Below are 15,269 nucleotides of genomic sequence, written 5' to 3' on the forward strand. Positions count from 1 at the left end.
CTGTGGAGTTTGAACTTGGAACCATGTAGCCTCAGGCAGGAGAGTCTGTATAACCATTATGCTATCTTCCTGCCCAACTCCCTCACATCTTGTAGATATTCAATACTACAGGCTTAACTTCAGTCTGCATTTCCTACTCAGCCTGGATGTTAAGAATTCACCACATTCATTCCAAAGACTTTGTTACTTTAAAGGATTACTGCAGTGTAACTATATTTCTTTATTGCGAATAGCCAATATTGCAACAATATAATAAACTGGAACTACCACTGAACTCTGTTTGCTTTCTTCCTACTGGCAGCTCTCATTTTCTAACTCAGAACAATAAACTTCCTTTCCTCTGTAAAGAAGTGATTTTAAAAAACAAACAAAAACTATTAATTTACCACATACCATGCCCTTGGTGCTTTCCTTTCCATATGATGTCTCATGTTCCATCTTAGTTCATTAAATATCCTTGTAGAGTTGCAAAAACATGAGAACTGGTTGCAATATTCCAGGTAAGTTATTGCCCTGAGTTTCAATTCACTTCCTGAAATTCAGACAATGATCTCTGCCCTTCTTTTACAGATATCTTTTGAGGATTGTTTGAAGAAATAGTTGTGAAAGTGATGTGGCAAACAGGACTAGAGAGTCACGAAGATTCTGAAAGTGGAGAAACGTTATTAACGTCAACGGGCCACAGAAAGAGCTCTTGCTCTTGAAGAACTCTGGGCCTTGAACAAAGAACAAAGTTACAGCTTCTACAGGGACTGCAGGCTGAGATCAGAAAGCGCCCTCACAGAGACAGAGACTGCAAGGCTAAGGGGGTGGGACTTGGACCCCTTGCTGAGGGTCTGGTTCTCTTAGTTACTGTTATCTTTTTCCTGCATAGCTGTGTCTGGGGAAAAGTTAGCCTCAGGACTTAGAATATGACCTGTCAGGATAAAATATACCAGGGGCAGTGGGGGTGGGTGGGCTTTCTCAAGGTCTCTGTTATCTGGGGCTTCTTCTTTGGCTAGTTAACTCTTACCTCAACATTTTCCCTTTTCCTTTTCTATTTCAAAAGCTCTTTATAAAAAGTGGAGCACTCTATGGTATACTGTTAGAACATTACAAACATTAAGTAAAAAATAAATGAAAGAAAATGCATAATAAAAAGTCATATATGTATTTACCTCCAGGGTTATCACCTGCACTACAAATCCACTGCTCCTGGAGGCCATTTTTTCCCCCTCCGTTTTTGTTGCCCTTGTTGTTATTCCTATCCTTGTTGGATAGGACAGAGAGAAATTGAGAAAGGAGTGGAAGACAGAGAGGGGGACAGAAAGATAGACACCTGCAGACCTGCTTCACCGCCTGCAGGTGGGGTTGGGGGGTTTGAACTAGGATCATTATGCCAGTCCTTGGAGCCATGTGCGCATAACCCACTGCTCTACTGCCCGGCCCTGTTTGTGCTACCGCCTATCCCCCTCACTCTTTTTAAAAATTCAATTCAATTCAATTTTTACTAAAGCACTGCTCAGCTCTGGCTTATGGTGGTGGTGGGGATTGAACCTGGGATTTTGGATCTTCAGGCAAGAGAGTCTCTTGGCATAACCATTATGCTATCTACCCCCACCCTCCTCACGGACTCAGCACATCATTTCTTGGAGTCGCTTTGCCAAGTCCTGGAGAAGATGAAAAGGACAGCGCCTAGAGACGGTCAGAGTGTCATCCGAAAAACCAGGCGGCCTGCGCCCAGAGCCCGAGGCCCAGAGGTTGCGGATCCGCGGGGCGCCCAGCCCGGGTGTCAGCTCCTGCCCAGGGCTGCGGGAAGCCCGCCTTTCCCGCCCAGCCGGGCGGCGCCACCAGCTCAGCGCGCCACCGCGGAGCCCCTCCCTGCCCAGCAGCGGGGCGCAGGGACCCCGAATTCAGGGCCCTGGACCATCGGGTCTTCCCAGACCCCAAGGGCAGCTCCTGCCTGCGCTCTCTCCGTTGTCCGCGGATGTTATTTAAAAGCAGAGATTTCCGACGACACACAGCCCTAAGGAGTCGTGCAGGCAGAAAAATCTGGAAGATCTTTAGGGCTGACATAAAGGACCGGAGTCGTGAAGGAAGCTGCCACCGGGGCCAGGTGGTGGCGCACCTGGTTAAGTGTTCACATTACAGTGTGCAAGGACCCAGGTTCAAGACCCCGGCCCCCAGCTGCAGGGGGCAGCTTCGCGAGTGGTGAAGCAGGGCTGTGAGTGTCTCTGTCTCTCTTCTCTATCTCCCCCCTCTTAATTCCTCTCTGTCTCTCTCTCCCTTTCTGTCTTCCCCCTTTCTCTCAACTCATGTCTCTATCCAAAATTAAGTAAATGCAATTTTTTGAAAAGGCAGATGTCACCAACTGTTATGTTTTGGTCTCATTTTGGAGCGCTGGTTTGGAGGTGGGCGTGGAGTTCCAGTGGTGAGGTCCCCGGAGCCCAGGCGGCTGGCGGGCCGGGGTCTACGCGCGTTCTGAGCACCCTGCCGCACCGAGCCCGCTCCTCCCGGCCGCTCCGGGTTCCCCGCCCGGCCGAGGCGACAGGGGCGGGCTCCGGGCCTCCCGGAAACAGGAAGCTGCGGGGTGCTGGCGGGGCTCAGAGCCGCACCGAGGAGCTTCAGCACCCGGGACAGGTTTGGAACTGGGGGGCCGACCTCCCCCTGAGTTGCTTTGCTACTTGTTCTGCTTTGCGTTGTGCTGAGAGTTGAGGACCAGCAAGACTTGACATGTTTTCTTGTTCTTGATCTTGTTATAAGAGTTATAGGTCAATTGCTTTTTCTTGCTACAAACTAAACCTTCTGTACTTTTAGGATTGCAAGTTAACCTATGGGGGGCGGAAGCAAAAAAAAAAACAAACTAACCCAACATTTTGGTAATTATTTGCTACTTAAGAGCCATAGATTAAATAGTAGGAGTCACTCACTGGTATAGGTTTAAAAATAAATGCGTCTTACTTTAAAATGCCATTTAAGATGGGCATTTTTACATTCAAGTAGTTACTGATGACATTGTGGCAACAAACAATTGGGGGCAATCAGTCTAGTGCATAGTAAACCATTTTTCATGGTATTTTTTTTTTTTTTGGAGGGGGGGACATTTTAGATAATTAGCTATAGCTCTGAAGTTTAAAACCAGTCACTGGCTACAATATTCACTAGCTACAATATTCACTAACTACAATATTCACTAGATACAGTATTTTCCCCCCAATTATATTCTACAGTTACTGTTCTTATGGTTTGAACACTATAGAAGAATGCTATATGTGCCTTATTTATAGACTATAAAAGACTTTTTCTTTTTTGGTACCAGAGTTATCACTGGGGCTCAGTACCAGCACTACAAATCCATCACTCCCGATAGCCTTTTCTTCTCATTTTTATTAGATGAAACATAGAGAAATTGAGGGAGGATAGGGAGATAGAGAGAGGGAGAGAAAGACACCTGCAGACCTGCTTGCCTGTGAAGCGCACCCCCCCCCCCCCCCCCGCAGTTGGGAATTGGAGGCCTGAACCTGGTCCTTGTGTAATGATCGCACACTCAACCAGGTGCACGACGGCCTGCCTTGCCCCTTGGTTCTTTCTACTGACTTTACCAACAACCCAGCACTGATACTGTTGTCCCATCAACTGCTTAACTTTTTTCACCTTGCAAGAATGAAATTCTGTGTTCATGGAACAATTAATTTTCTCCACCTCTCAGGCCCTGGAATCCACCATTCTGTAGACAGTCTATTTTCTTTTTCATGCATTTGACCATGCTGGATATCTCATGGAAGTACATTGGTCATTTTGTGACTGACTTATTTTTATTACTGTGATTTTGTGAAGGTTCATCCACACTGAGCATATGCCAGAATTTCTTTCTTTTCTTTTTCTTTCTTTCTTTTGCCGCCAGGGTTATTGCTGGGGCTCGGTGCCTGCCATATGAATCTACTGTTCCTGGAAGCTGTTTTTTCCCCTTTTTTGCCCTTGTTGTTTTATTGTTGTTGTGGTTATTATTGTTATTATTGATGTCATTGTTGTTGGATAGGGCAGAGAGAAATGGAGAGAGGAGGGAAAACAGAGGTAGGGAGAGAAAGACAGACATCTGCAGACCTGCTTCACTGCTTGTGAAGTGACCTCCCTGCAGGTGGGGAACCAGGGGCTCGAACCTTGATCCTAAAGCCTGTCTTTGTGGAGTTGCGTAACGAAGTGTGCTTAACCTGCATTACCGCCTGACCCCCCAGAATTTCTTTTTTAGGGGTTGAATAATACTTCATTTTGTATATATATACTGTACAGTGCAATATATATATTATATTTATTCACATTTGGGTTGACATTTGGGTTTACGCAATTTGTTATTGTGAATATTGGTGCTGTGAATATTTGTCCAAGTGTGTGAATTTTTGTCCAAGTCCCAACTTTTAACTGTTTTTAGCATATATTAATATACTTGGAAGTGAAATTCTGATCTACAGCCATACCACACCGATCTTGTCTGATCTCAGAAATGAAATTCTGCATCAGTGTTTTTGAGGAGCCAACATACTGTTTTATAGCCACTATTTACATTGTCCTCAGCAATGCACAAACATCGTGATTTCTCTTTTTTTAAAACTGTATTTATTTATTATTGGATAAAGACAGAAATTGAGATGGGAGGGGGACTTTGAGAGGGAAGGAGACAGACACACCCTGCGACCATGCTTCACCACTTGTGAAGCTTCCTGCCAGCAGGTGGGGTCCAGGGGCTTGAACTCAGGTCCTTTAGCATCATAGTGTGTGTGCTTAACCAGGTGCGCCGCCACCTGGCTCTTGATTTCTCTACATCCTTGCTAACTGTTGTTACTTTCAATTTTTTTGTTTGTTTGTTTTGGTTTTGAGTGACTTGCCTAACCTTCCACAGCAGGAAATAACACAGTTACAATAGAGAATTCCCAGCTGTGTCGGTCATGGGTAACTTTAGATTTGGGGGCGGGGGCAAGGACAAAGTCTCAAGTGTTTCTGCATATTATCTTTTTAGAAGTAAGCCTTGTGCCCTTGGAGGATACACAGAGGCTACAGTGCTGAGCTTGCTAGCATGAGGTCCCATGTGTGATCTCTAGTATCACATGGTATCTGGTTTTCTCTCATGTTAATAAGTAAATCTTTTTTTTTTCTTGCCTCCAGGGTTATTGCTGGGGCTCAGTGCAAGTACTAAAAACCCACCACTCCTGGAAGCCACCCCCCCATCTTATTTGATAAGATAGAGAGAAACTGAGAGGAGAGGGAGTGATGGAGAGTAAGAAAGAAAGAGAGACACCTGCAGATCTGCTTCACTGCTTGTGAAGTGTCCCCCCTGTAAGTGGGGAGTGGGGACTTGAACCTGGGTCCATAGTACTATGTGTGGTTAGCCAGGTGATAAATAAATCTTCACAGAGGTTCGGGGAATATTGTCATGATTCCCCTATTATTAATAGTTTCAACTCTGTTACCAGTAGTTCTCAGTGAATGTAAGTACACACACTCCCCACCACCACCAGCAACAACAACAAACAAGTAAAGGAAACATTCATTCTTTTGGCCAAAGAAGGAGAGATGCTGCTTGAAAAAAAATACCCTTACACCCAAATAGCTGAGGAACAACAAATTTATAGTAATTTCCACTAAGCATGAACAGAGAAGTATAATAGAGTATGAAAAAGGTTACTTACATGCTCTAAGGATGGTGGGGGCTGGACTCACTGCCTATGTGTTTCTCCTTATACCTGGGGGAGTGTGGTATGACCTGTTTGGAGGCATTTCAGCTATTCCAGAGAAGCTAGGAATCTAGGTCCTGGGACATGGGTGACACCTCTAGTAAGAGAGCCACCCAAGCTTTTCCTTTGTAAGAGCTCCTTACTGTGTTTAGTGAGAAAATGTTCTGTGTACCTGCATATCAGTCTTTACATGTCTTGTCTGGTCCTTTCATCAAAGGGCAGTAGGGACAACTTTGTAGAAGGATTGACTTTAAAGAAAAACACACTTGCATGAACATGATTTCCACCAACCCCCATGAAGTCTGTGGACTGGCATCACACACACACACACACACACACACACACACACACACACACAGAACTGTGATGCCATTGTCTGGGTCATAAAGGGTCAGCGAGTTGCCCAAGGTCACAGAACAGAACACTGTGGGTTGGTTTCTAATTCATCATGGCTGCTTGCTGCGTATTCATGGCAGGATAAAATGCTGGAAGAGGAACAAGTGACTGGTAATTCCCCATAGAGTGCTTAGTTTTTCCCTTTTCCTGGTAGGAAAGATGGGACTCTGCCAATGCCCATGTCCAGCAGAGAAGCAATTACAGAGCCAGACCTTCCACCTTCTGCACCCCATAATGATCCTGGGTTCATGTTCCCAGAGGAATAAAGAATAGGAAAACTTCCAATGGAGAGGATGGGAGATGGAACTTTGGTGGTGGGAATTGTGTGGAATTGCACCCCTCTTATCCAACAGCCTTGTTAATCATTATGAAATCAATCAAAAAGTTTTTGAAGGGCAAAGTCTTATAAGACAGAAGACAGCACAACTATTTTTTAAAATATATTTATTCATTTATTTTCCCTTTTGTTGCCCTTGTTTTTTTATTGTTGTTGTAGTTATTATTGTTGTTACTGATGTTGTCATTGTTAGATAGGACAGAGAGAAATGGAAAGAAGAGGGGAAGACAGAGGGGGAGAGAAAGAGAGACACCTGCAGACCTGCTTCACCACCTGTAAAGCGATTCTCCTGCAGGTAGGGAGCCGGGGGCTCCAACAGTGATCTTTATGTCTGTCCTTGTGCTTTGCGCCACCTGCCACCTGCGCTTAACCCGCTGTGCTACTGCCTGACTCCCTACAGCACAACTATTTTAATGGTTTATTAGTCTCTTGTCAATTTCTTACAGAATTCCAACCATTCTTTGAATCTCAACCTCAGTGCCACCCCCACTCTTAAAACGTCTCTAGTTTAAGGACTGATCATGCTGGGGCCAGGTGGTGGCACACCTGGTTAAGTGCACACATTGCAGTGCCCAAAGACTCAGGTTCAAGCCCCTGGCCCCCAACTGCATAGGTGAAAAGCAGGGCTGCAAGTGTCTCTGTCTCTTTCTCTCTATCTCCCCCTCCCTTCTCAATTTCTTTCTCTAGCCAATGATAAATAAATAAATACTTTTTAAAAAAGATTAAAAAAAAAAGATGGGACTCAGCAGGGCTGCATGGTGGCGCACTCGGTTGAACGCACATGTTGAAGAAAGATGGGCCTCAGTTTGTGCTAGTTGATGGGCGTGAGAGGTGGGAAGGTTGACATTGCTGTTGGCAGCAGGTTTCCTTCAGCTCTGTCAGAAAAAAATGAGGAAGCAGTTCTGCTCCTGTCAGAAAAAAATGAGGAAGCAGTTCTGCTCCTGAGACTGACTGCAAACTTGGTGCTTGGAGCGAGTGCAAGGGGGTCACTTTATACCCATCAGGCAGGAATGATATCTCATTACCTAAGGTTTGGATTTTTTTTTAAAGATTTAAAAAAAAAATTATTTATTTATTCCCTTTTGGTGCCCTTGTTGTAGTTATTATTGTTGTTATTGATGTCGTCATTGTTGGATAGGACAGAGAAATGGAGAGAGGAGGGGAAGACAGAGAGGGGGAGAGAAAGATAGACACCTGCAGACCTGCTTCACCGCCTGTGAAGTAGGGAGCCGGGGGCTCCAACGGGATCCTCCCGCCACATGCGCTTAAGCCACTGCGTTACCACTATTCCCTAAGGTTTGGATTTGAAAGGCACCTGACATAGTGGCCATGTTGTACCCTTTCTAAGGAGAGAATGGATCCCTTCCTTGACATCCCCATCAGCTCTACAAATAGCTGTCTTCATTGCCAAAGGTAAAAGGCGAAGTGCTTTGTCCACAACTGATTTGTTAAGTAACAAGATGAGTTCTGGCTATAGGAAGACAAACATTCTTAGATGTGAGTAAAAGGAGGTCTGTTTGATGATTTTATCACTGTAGTTTTCGTTCTCACAGCAAGAAAGGAGTGATAACATGGCTAACTTTCTTGTCCTCTCTTTTTCTCTTTGTTCTCCCTCCCCCCTTTCTTCCTTCCCTTTAGTCTTTGTTTCGTCTTTCTTCCTTCATTTGTTCCTTTCTTCTAAGCCCTCTGGTTACATGGCTCTGTATTAGATATTTTAAAATGTCTTCATGAAAAGAAAAATAAAAACATAGTTACCATTTCTGGAGCTACTCAGCCAGCAGAGTCTGAGTTCCCCCACCCCCATCATTACTTCCTGCTGAACTCTGCAGGTTCTTGCTTGCAGGTGCAGAACAGTCAGATATTTTTGGCACACAAACTCCAGAGGGTTTGGTGAAATGTCTATTAAAGGAACAGTGAGTGAAAGAGAGAAGGGAACAGGGAGCTAGAAGAATCTCCAACTGGAGCAGGCAGCTCTTTTTAGGAAGAGACTGGCAGAGATTTTAAGAAGAAATTTAGAAATCCTTTTTGATTTCAGTACTGTTGCTCCACTTCCTCATTGTGTGTAATTGGTCATAGCATGTTCTCACTGCCTGAAGCTTCTTTATAATTGGCTGGCTCAGTACGGATGAAAGTGGGTGGGCACTCTGGCTCAGTGCAAAAACCACGGAGGAGTCAGAATCACAGGTTCTCAGATGGTATTGAACACAAGTGTATACCATTCGACATGTCTCTTCTTTTGTGAACTTAAGTGATGTCAATGCCTGGGGTGCATGTTTTCCTGCATTAGCTGAGTTTGAGGGAAGACCCAGAGCTCCTTTGGCTTGTGAGTCTCTTTAGTTGATTAAATAGTCACCCAGATCCTCAGCCACAGTCACCTGGAGGCAGGGGATTCTCTGAGCTGGTTTAGGGGATGAGCTTGGAGGAGTCCTTGACTGCCTAGGGCATATGTTCATTCCTAATATCCTGGCAGAACAGGAAAATACATGCATTGGGGGCTAGGGGGTAGCGCAGCAGGTTAAGAGCACGTGGCACAAAGCGCAAGGACGGGCGAAAGGATCCTGGTTCGAGCCCCTTGGCTCCTCACCTGCAGGGGGGGTCTCATCATAAGCGGCGAGGCAGGTCTGCAGGTGTATATCTTTCTCTCTCACTATCTCCCCTCCTCTCTCAATTTCTCTCTGTCCTATTCAACAACCACGGCAGCAATAAAAGTAACAACAAGGACATAAAATGGAAAAGATGCCTCCAGGAGCAGTGGACTCCTAGTGCAGGCACTGAGCCCCAGCGATAACCCTGGAGGCAAAACAAAAAGGAACAAACAAAAAACATGCATTTAACTCAGCGATACAATCTGTGAGGTGGAACTTTTGTTGGTGTGAGAACATGCATATTAAGAGATAAAATTTCATCATGATATGTTTATTGTTTCGTGGACATTTGACTCCAGTCTTTATAGCTGCTTTGTCTCACCGTTTCTTGTGGTGACAGCAGGTGCAAGAATGGAGGGCAGGGCATACAGGGCTCTTCACAACCAAAGGGAAATAATTTTACTTTTCTTTCCACCGTTGACATTTATACTCTCCAGACCAATCTCTTTTGTGTCCAACTTGGCAAATTTAATTCCACACACCTTAGGACACTTGAAAGCTACAAAGATCAAAGATTTGTATGCTAAGAAAATCCTGAACCCAGCTCTAGAAGATTAGGATTCTTTTCTTCTCTACCAGTTCTCTCTGGCCTGAGGAAACAAGGAATTTTGAAAGGTAGGGCATATGTGTATGTTCAAGGTGGGAGTTCTTCTTTGAACCTTCTGGATTCTTTAATGAGACTAGTAATTCCATTGGCATAAAACAAATGACAAGACAAAACTGAATTTAATTTTGTGCATGCAGGAGCCATATAAAAAAACATGAAGCTCAAAGATATGACTAGAGCAGGATGGTTTTATGGCTTCCTAAACAAAGAAACCAGAGAGACAATTTAGTGTTTATGAAAAAGACTTTATTATTTTTTTAACATTTATTTATTATTGTTTTATTGTTGTAGTTATTATTGTTGTTGTGAAAAACTTTATTCTTTTATGCCTGAGACTTTAAGGTCCCAGGTTTAAACCCTGGTACCACCGTAAGCCAAAACTGAGAAGTCATGTGGGAAGGAAAAAAAGAAAAGTACAGGGAGTTTTTTTTCTTTTAAAGAATTAATTGTTATTATTATTGTTGTTATTATTATTATTTGCCTTTTGGGTTATTGCTGGGGCTCAGTGCCTGCACTACGAATCCACAGCTCCTGGAGGCCACTTTTCCCATTTTGTTGCCCTCGTTGTTACCCTGTTGTCATTATTATTATTGTTGTCATTGCTGTTGTTGGATGGGACAGGGAAGTCGAGAGAGGCAGGGAAGACAGAGAGGGGAAGAGAAAGATAGACACCTGCAGACTTGCTCCACCTCCCGTGAAGTGACCCCTCTGCAGGTGGGGAGCTGGGGGCTTGAGCCGGGATCCTTAGGCCGGTCCTTGTGCTTTGCACCATGTGCGCTTAACCTGATGTGCTACCACCTGACTCCCATGTATTATTATTTTTTACCAGAGTGCTTATCAACTCTGATTTATGGTGGTGTGGGGGATTGAATCTGAGACTTTGGAGTCTCAGGCTTGAGAGTCTCTTTGCATAACTATTATGTTGTCTACTTCTGCCAGTTTCTTTTTAATTAAAAAAATTATTTATTTATTTATTCCTTTTTGTTGCCCCTAGTTGTTTTATTGTTGTAGCCATTGTTAGATAGGACAGAGAGAAATGGAGAGAGGAGGGGAAGACAGAGAGGGGGAGAGAAAGATAGACACCTGCTGACCTGCTTCACCGCCTGTGAAGTTGGCTTAATGTGCTGCGCTACCGCCTGACTCCCTCTTTTTAATTTTTTTTTAAATTACCACCAAGATTACTGTGAGGCTCAGTTCATGTGCAACAAACCCACTGCTTTTGGTGACCATTATTTTTTCCCTTAAAGAAAAAAAAAGATACACACACACACACAACACACACACACACACACACACACACACAGAGAGAGAGAGAGAGAGAGAGAAAGAGAGGGAAAGAAATGAAGAAGGAAGAGAGAGCTAGAAGTGGAGCGAAAGACATACCTGCAGGCCTGCTTTACCACTCCTGAAGGTTCACTACTGCAGGTGGGGACCAGGGACTTGAACCTGGGCTCTTCAGCATGGTGTGTGCTCTACCAGCTGCGCCACCACTTGGCCCCCTTGTGGCCATTTGATTCCTTCTTTCTTTTCTTTTAGGTAGAGGGGAGGAAGACATAGAGAAAGAGAAAGAGAGAGACACCTGCAGCATTGCTTCACTGCTCATGAAGCTTACCCTCTGCAGGTGGGGACTAGGGGCTCGAACCTTGGTCCTTGTGCATGTTAACATGTGCACTCTACCAGCCTGCCATTTTGTTTTTAAGAATATAGAAATAATTCTGTAACTTCAGTTTTCAATAGAGAACTAGTGATGTTACCATAGAACATAAGTCAACCCTTTTCCTCTTTTCCTGTAGGCTCATGGCTAAGGCCTGGATACCGTCTACACCTTACCTGGGACTCTACAGTTTTCTCATTGTGAATTCTTGATGACTTTGACTCTTGGACAGGAAAAATGGCTATCATTGGACTAGGGTTTGCAAAACAAAATCTTCATCTGTTTTCCCTAAAGAAGAGTCAACTTTTGCTGCTAAAACTCATAGCTATTATCTTAGCTGCACTTCTGTTTTGTGAATTTTTAATCTATTACGTAGTGATCGCTCAGTGTAATTGGCCTGAGGTGAAAGCTACAGTCCATGATGGTGAAAAAGAGAGACTCCAACCTGTGTTGAAAGCCATGTTTTTGGCTGACACCCACCTGCTTGGTGAAATAAGAGGCCATTGGCTAGACAAATTACGAAGGTAGGAGTGAAAAATCCGGACTCTTTCTGAAATTCTGTAGACAAAAAGGCTTAGCTCTTTTTCCACGGGAGATGGTTTTAGGGTGCTTATTTGTTACTTGCCTCTCAAAAGGACCCTTGAGGTTGTGGACTTTTCCTTGAATTTGCTGTTTATTGAATATATGTTTTCTACAAGTAGAAGTTAGGAGGCAGGCCTGTTTGAGTCTTTTGACTTTAGACCAGTACAAGTTACTAGAGATCCTCAAAGTTTATCTGTTGATGCCTCTTGGGTAGCGACTGGTTAGAAAACGGACCTTCTGGGGGTCAGGTGGTAGCACAGTGGGTTAAGTGCACATGGCGCAAAGCGCAAGGACCGGCGCAAGGATCCCGATTTGAACCCCAGCTCCCCACCTGCAGGGAGGTCACTTCACAGGCACTGAAGCAGGTCTGCAGATGTCTATCTTTCTCTCCCCCTCTCTGTCTTCCCTTCCTCTCTCAATTTCTCTCTGTCCTATCCAACAATGAACAACATCATCAACAACAATAATAACCACAACAAGGCTACAACAACAAGGGCAACAAAAGGGAAAAAAAAAAAAGAATATGGACCTTCTAAGGCAGTGTAGAGAAGTTGCCCACTGTGAGGCCATCGGTGTGTTAGCAAAGGGAGGTTTCCCTCTCCTATGGGTTGGGGAGAAAAACAGAGCTGGTGGGTGGCTGTCTATCAGTCACTAGTATTTAATTTTGAAGCCACAAGATTTTTTTTTTTGCCAGCCTGGTAGCAGGGAGAGTTGAGCCGATTTCTGCTTGTTCCTTAGGGAATCAGTAGGGTCTATCTCTCTAAACTAGACCTGCCCGATCGAGTTCATCCATTTTCTCATTGGAAGGCTTTTTATTTTTAATTTTGTTGAAAAATTAGTATGGGGGGGCAGGCAGTGGCACATACATTACAGTGCATGAGGACCCAGGTTCAAGCCCTGAGTCCTCTGCAGGGAGACACTTCACGAGTGATGAAGTAGGGCTGCAGGCCCCTCTCTCTCTCTCCCTCTCTTTCTCCCCCTTTCTCAATTTATCTTTGTCTCTATCTAATAATAAATAAAAAGATTAGTATCTGGACTGAGGAGACAGCATGATGGTTCTGCAAAAGACTTTTATGCCTGGACTTTGCCATCCTGGGTTTAATCCCCAGCACCACCATAAACCAGAACTGAACAGTGCTCCAGCCCCTCTCTCTCTCTTTCTCTAAGATTTTATTTATCTATTAATGAGAGAGATAGGAGGAGAGAGAAAGAACCAGACATCACTCTGGTACATGTGCTGACAAGGACTGGACTCAGGACCTCATGCTTGAGAGTCCAATGCTTTATCCACTGCACCACCTTCCAGATATCTCTGTCTCATTCTCTCTTGCTCATTAAAATGAAAATAAAATATTGTTCACATGTACAAACTACTGTATTTTACTGTTGATTGTAAACTATTAATCCCCCATATAAAGAAAAACAAATAAATATATATATATTTTATTTTTTAATTATTATTTATTTTCCCTTTTGTTGCCCTTGTTGCTGTAGTTGTTATTGTTGTTGTTGTTGATGTCATTATTGTTGGATAGGGCGGAGAGAAATGGAGAGAGGAGGGGAAGACAGAGAAGTGGAGAGAAAGAGAGACACCTAAAGACATGCTTCTCCCCTCGTGAAGCAACGCTCCTGCAGGTGGGGAGCCAGGGCCCCAACAGGGATCCTTATGCCGGTCCTTGTGCTTCGCGCCACATGCGCTTAACCCACTGTGCTACAGCCTGACTCCCACAAATAAATATTTTTATAAAGGACATAGCTGAAAGACTTCACCCCATTGAATGTATATACCACATGCTGTTGGTGTGTGACTCATTCAATCACTGATGGGCCAACAAGCTGGTAGCTTTCTCCTCCTAGTTACTGTCAACAATGGGCACCAAAGGGTAGTTTTTGTTTTCTGTTGGTTTCACAACTCTGTGGTGACTTCTTTGGATAGAAAGAGAAAGATTTAAAGAGACATAGAGAAAGGAAGAGTCACCATAGCACTGAAACCTCCCCCGAGTCCTATAGTGTTCTCACATGGTGTACCAGAGACTTGACATGTTGATGGGGTTTCGGTCCGCCAGGCCGGCAGAACTTCCTTCTTGGCCCTGGTGCTCTCCCTTCTTGACAGTGGTGCCTTTGTCCCTCTCTGAATAGGACTTTACAATATAAAGGGAGAGCACGCTAGTGCACTGAACCACCTCTTAGGATGCAAGCAGGTGACCTTTTTTTTTTTTTTTTAAGAATTTATTTATTTATTCATGAGAAAGATAGGAGGAGAGAAAGAACCAGCCATCACTCTGGTACATGTGCTGCCAGGGATCGAACTCAGGACCTCATGCTTGAAAGTCTCGTTCCTTAGCCACTGTGCCACCTCCTGGACCACAGCAGGTGACTTTCTTAAGGAACACTGCCGCTCAGTTGGTGAATCTGGGATGTCAGGCAATTTAGGACTTTGGGTTTTTATTTTGTCTTTATCTGTGACATGATTGTGTGTATGAAATCTATAGGGTTTGCTGGCTCATTATTATTATTTATATTTATTTATTTATTTATTTATTTTGCCTCCAGGGTTATTGCTGGGGTTCAGTGCCTGCACCATGAATCCACTGCTCCTGGAGGCCATTTTTTCCCCCTTTTTGTTGTAGCCTTGTTGTGGTAATTATTGTTAATGTCATTTGTTGTTGGATAGGACAGAGAGAAATGGGGAGAGGAGGGGAAGACAGAGAGGGGGAGAGAAAGACAGACACCTACAGACCTGCTTCACTGCCTGTGGAGCGACTCCCCTGCAGGTGAGGGATCCTTCTGCTGGTCCTTGTACTTTGCGCCATATGTGCTTATCCTGCTGCGCTACTGCCCGACCCCCTAGCTTTTTATTTTTAATTTTAATGCTAGAAATTGAGATTCTCACACACTTTGTTGCCAAGTCACCCACTGGGCCAAAGTTTTCATTTTTAGAATAAGAGTTGTTGCCCAGGGAAGTAATTTAGCTGGCAGAGCATGGGACTTGCATGCCTGAGGCTCATGGTTCAGTTCTCCGTGCTACATGCACTTGAGTGGTCCTTTGGACTCTTTCTCTCTCTGTTTCAAGAGAAACTTCCTCTACCTCACAGGAAATAAATAAGTAAGTCTTGGGGACTGGGCAGTGGTGTACCCGATCGAATATATATGCACAAGGTTCAGGCCTCCGGGAACCTTCACAAGTGGTGAAGCAGTGCTGCAATCCCCCCCCTTTCCCTTTCCTCTCAATTTCTCTGCCCTTTCAAATATAAGAAGGAAAAACAAATGGCCACCAGAAGTGGTGACTTTTTCTTGCAGGCACCAGGCCCAGTGATAACCCTTGTGGAAATAATACATA

General features: G+C 44.3%; 1 protein-coding gene across 7 annotated transcripts in view; it reads left to right on the forward strand.

The window, feature by feature from the left end:
- The first annotated feature begins 2,512 nt into the window (after nucleotides 1-2,512).
- MPPE1 (metallophosphoesterase 1) overlaps nucleotides 2,513-15,269 on the forward strand; it is a 28,603-nt gene continuing 15,846 nt past the window's right edge. For 3 of the 7 annotated variants that reach the window (XM_060200661.1, XM_060200665.1, XM_060200666.1), the window contains exons 1-2: nucleotides 9,504-9,701; nucleotides 11,487-11,871. In XM_060200661.1, the coding sequence (XP_060056644.1) occupies nucleotides 11,585-11,871 (287 nt within the window). In that variant the 5' untranslated portion in view covers nucleotides 9,504-9,701; nucleotides 11,487-11,584. Of the gene's footprint in view, nucleotides 2,751-9,503; nucleotides 9,702-11,229; nucleotides 11,315-11,486; nucleotides 11,872-15,269 lie in introns of those variants that run through there. The other 4 variants (XM_060200663.1, XM_060200664.1, XM_060200662.1 and 1 more) reach the window with 4 other exon arrangements.

The sequence above is a fragment of the Erinaceus europaeus genome, chromosome 10 (genome assembly GCF_950295315.1).
Source record: "Erinaceus europaeus chromosome 10, mEriEur2.1, whole genome shotgun sequence".
Taxonomy (NCBI): domain Eukaryota; kingdom Metazoa; phylum Chordata; class Mammalia; order Eulipotyphla; family Erinaceidae; genus Erinaceus; species Erinaceus europaeus.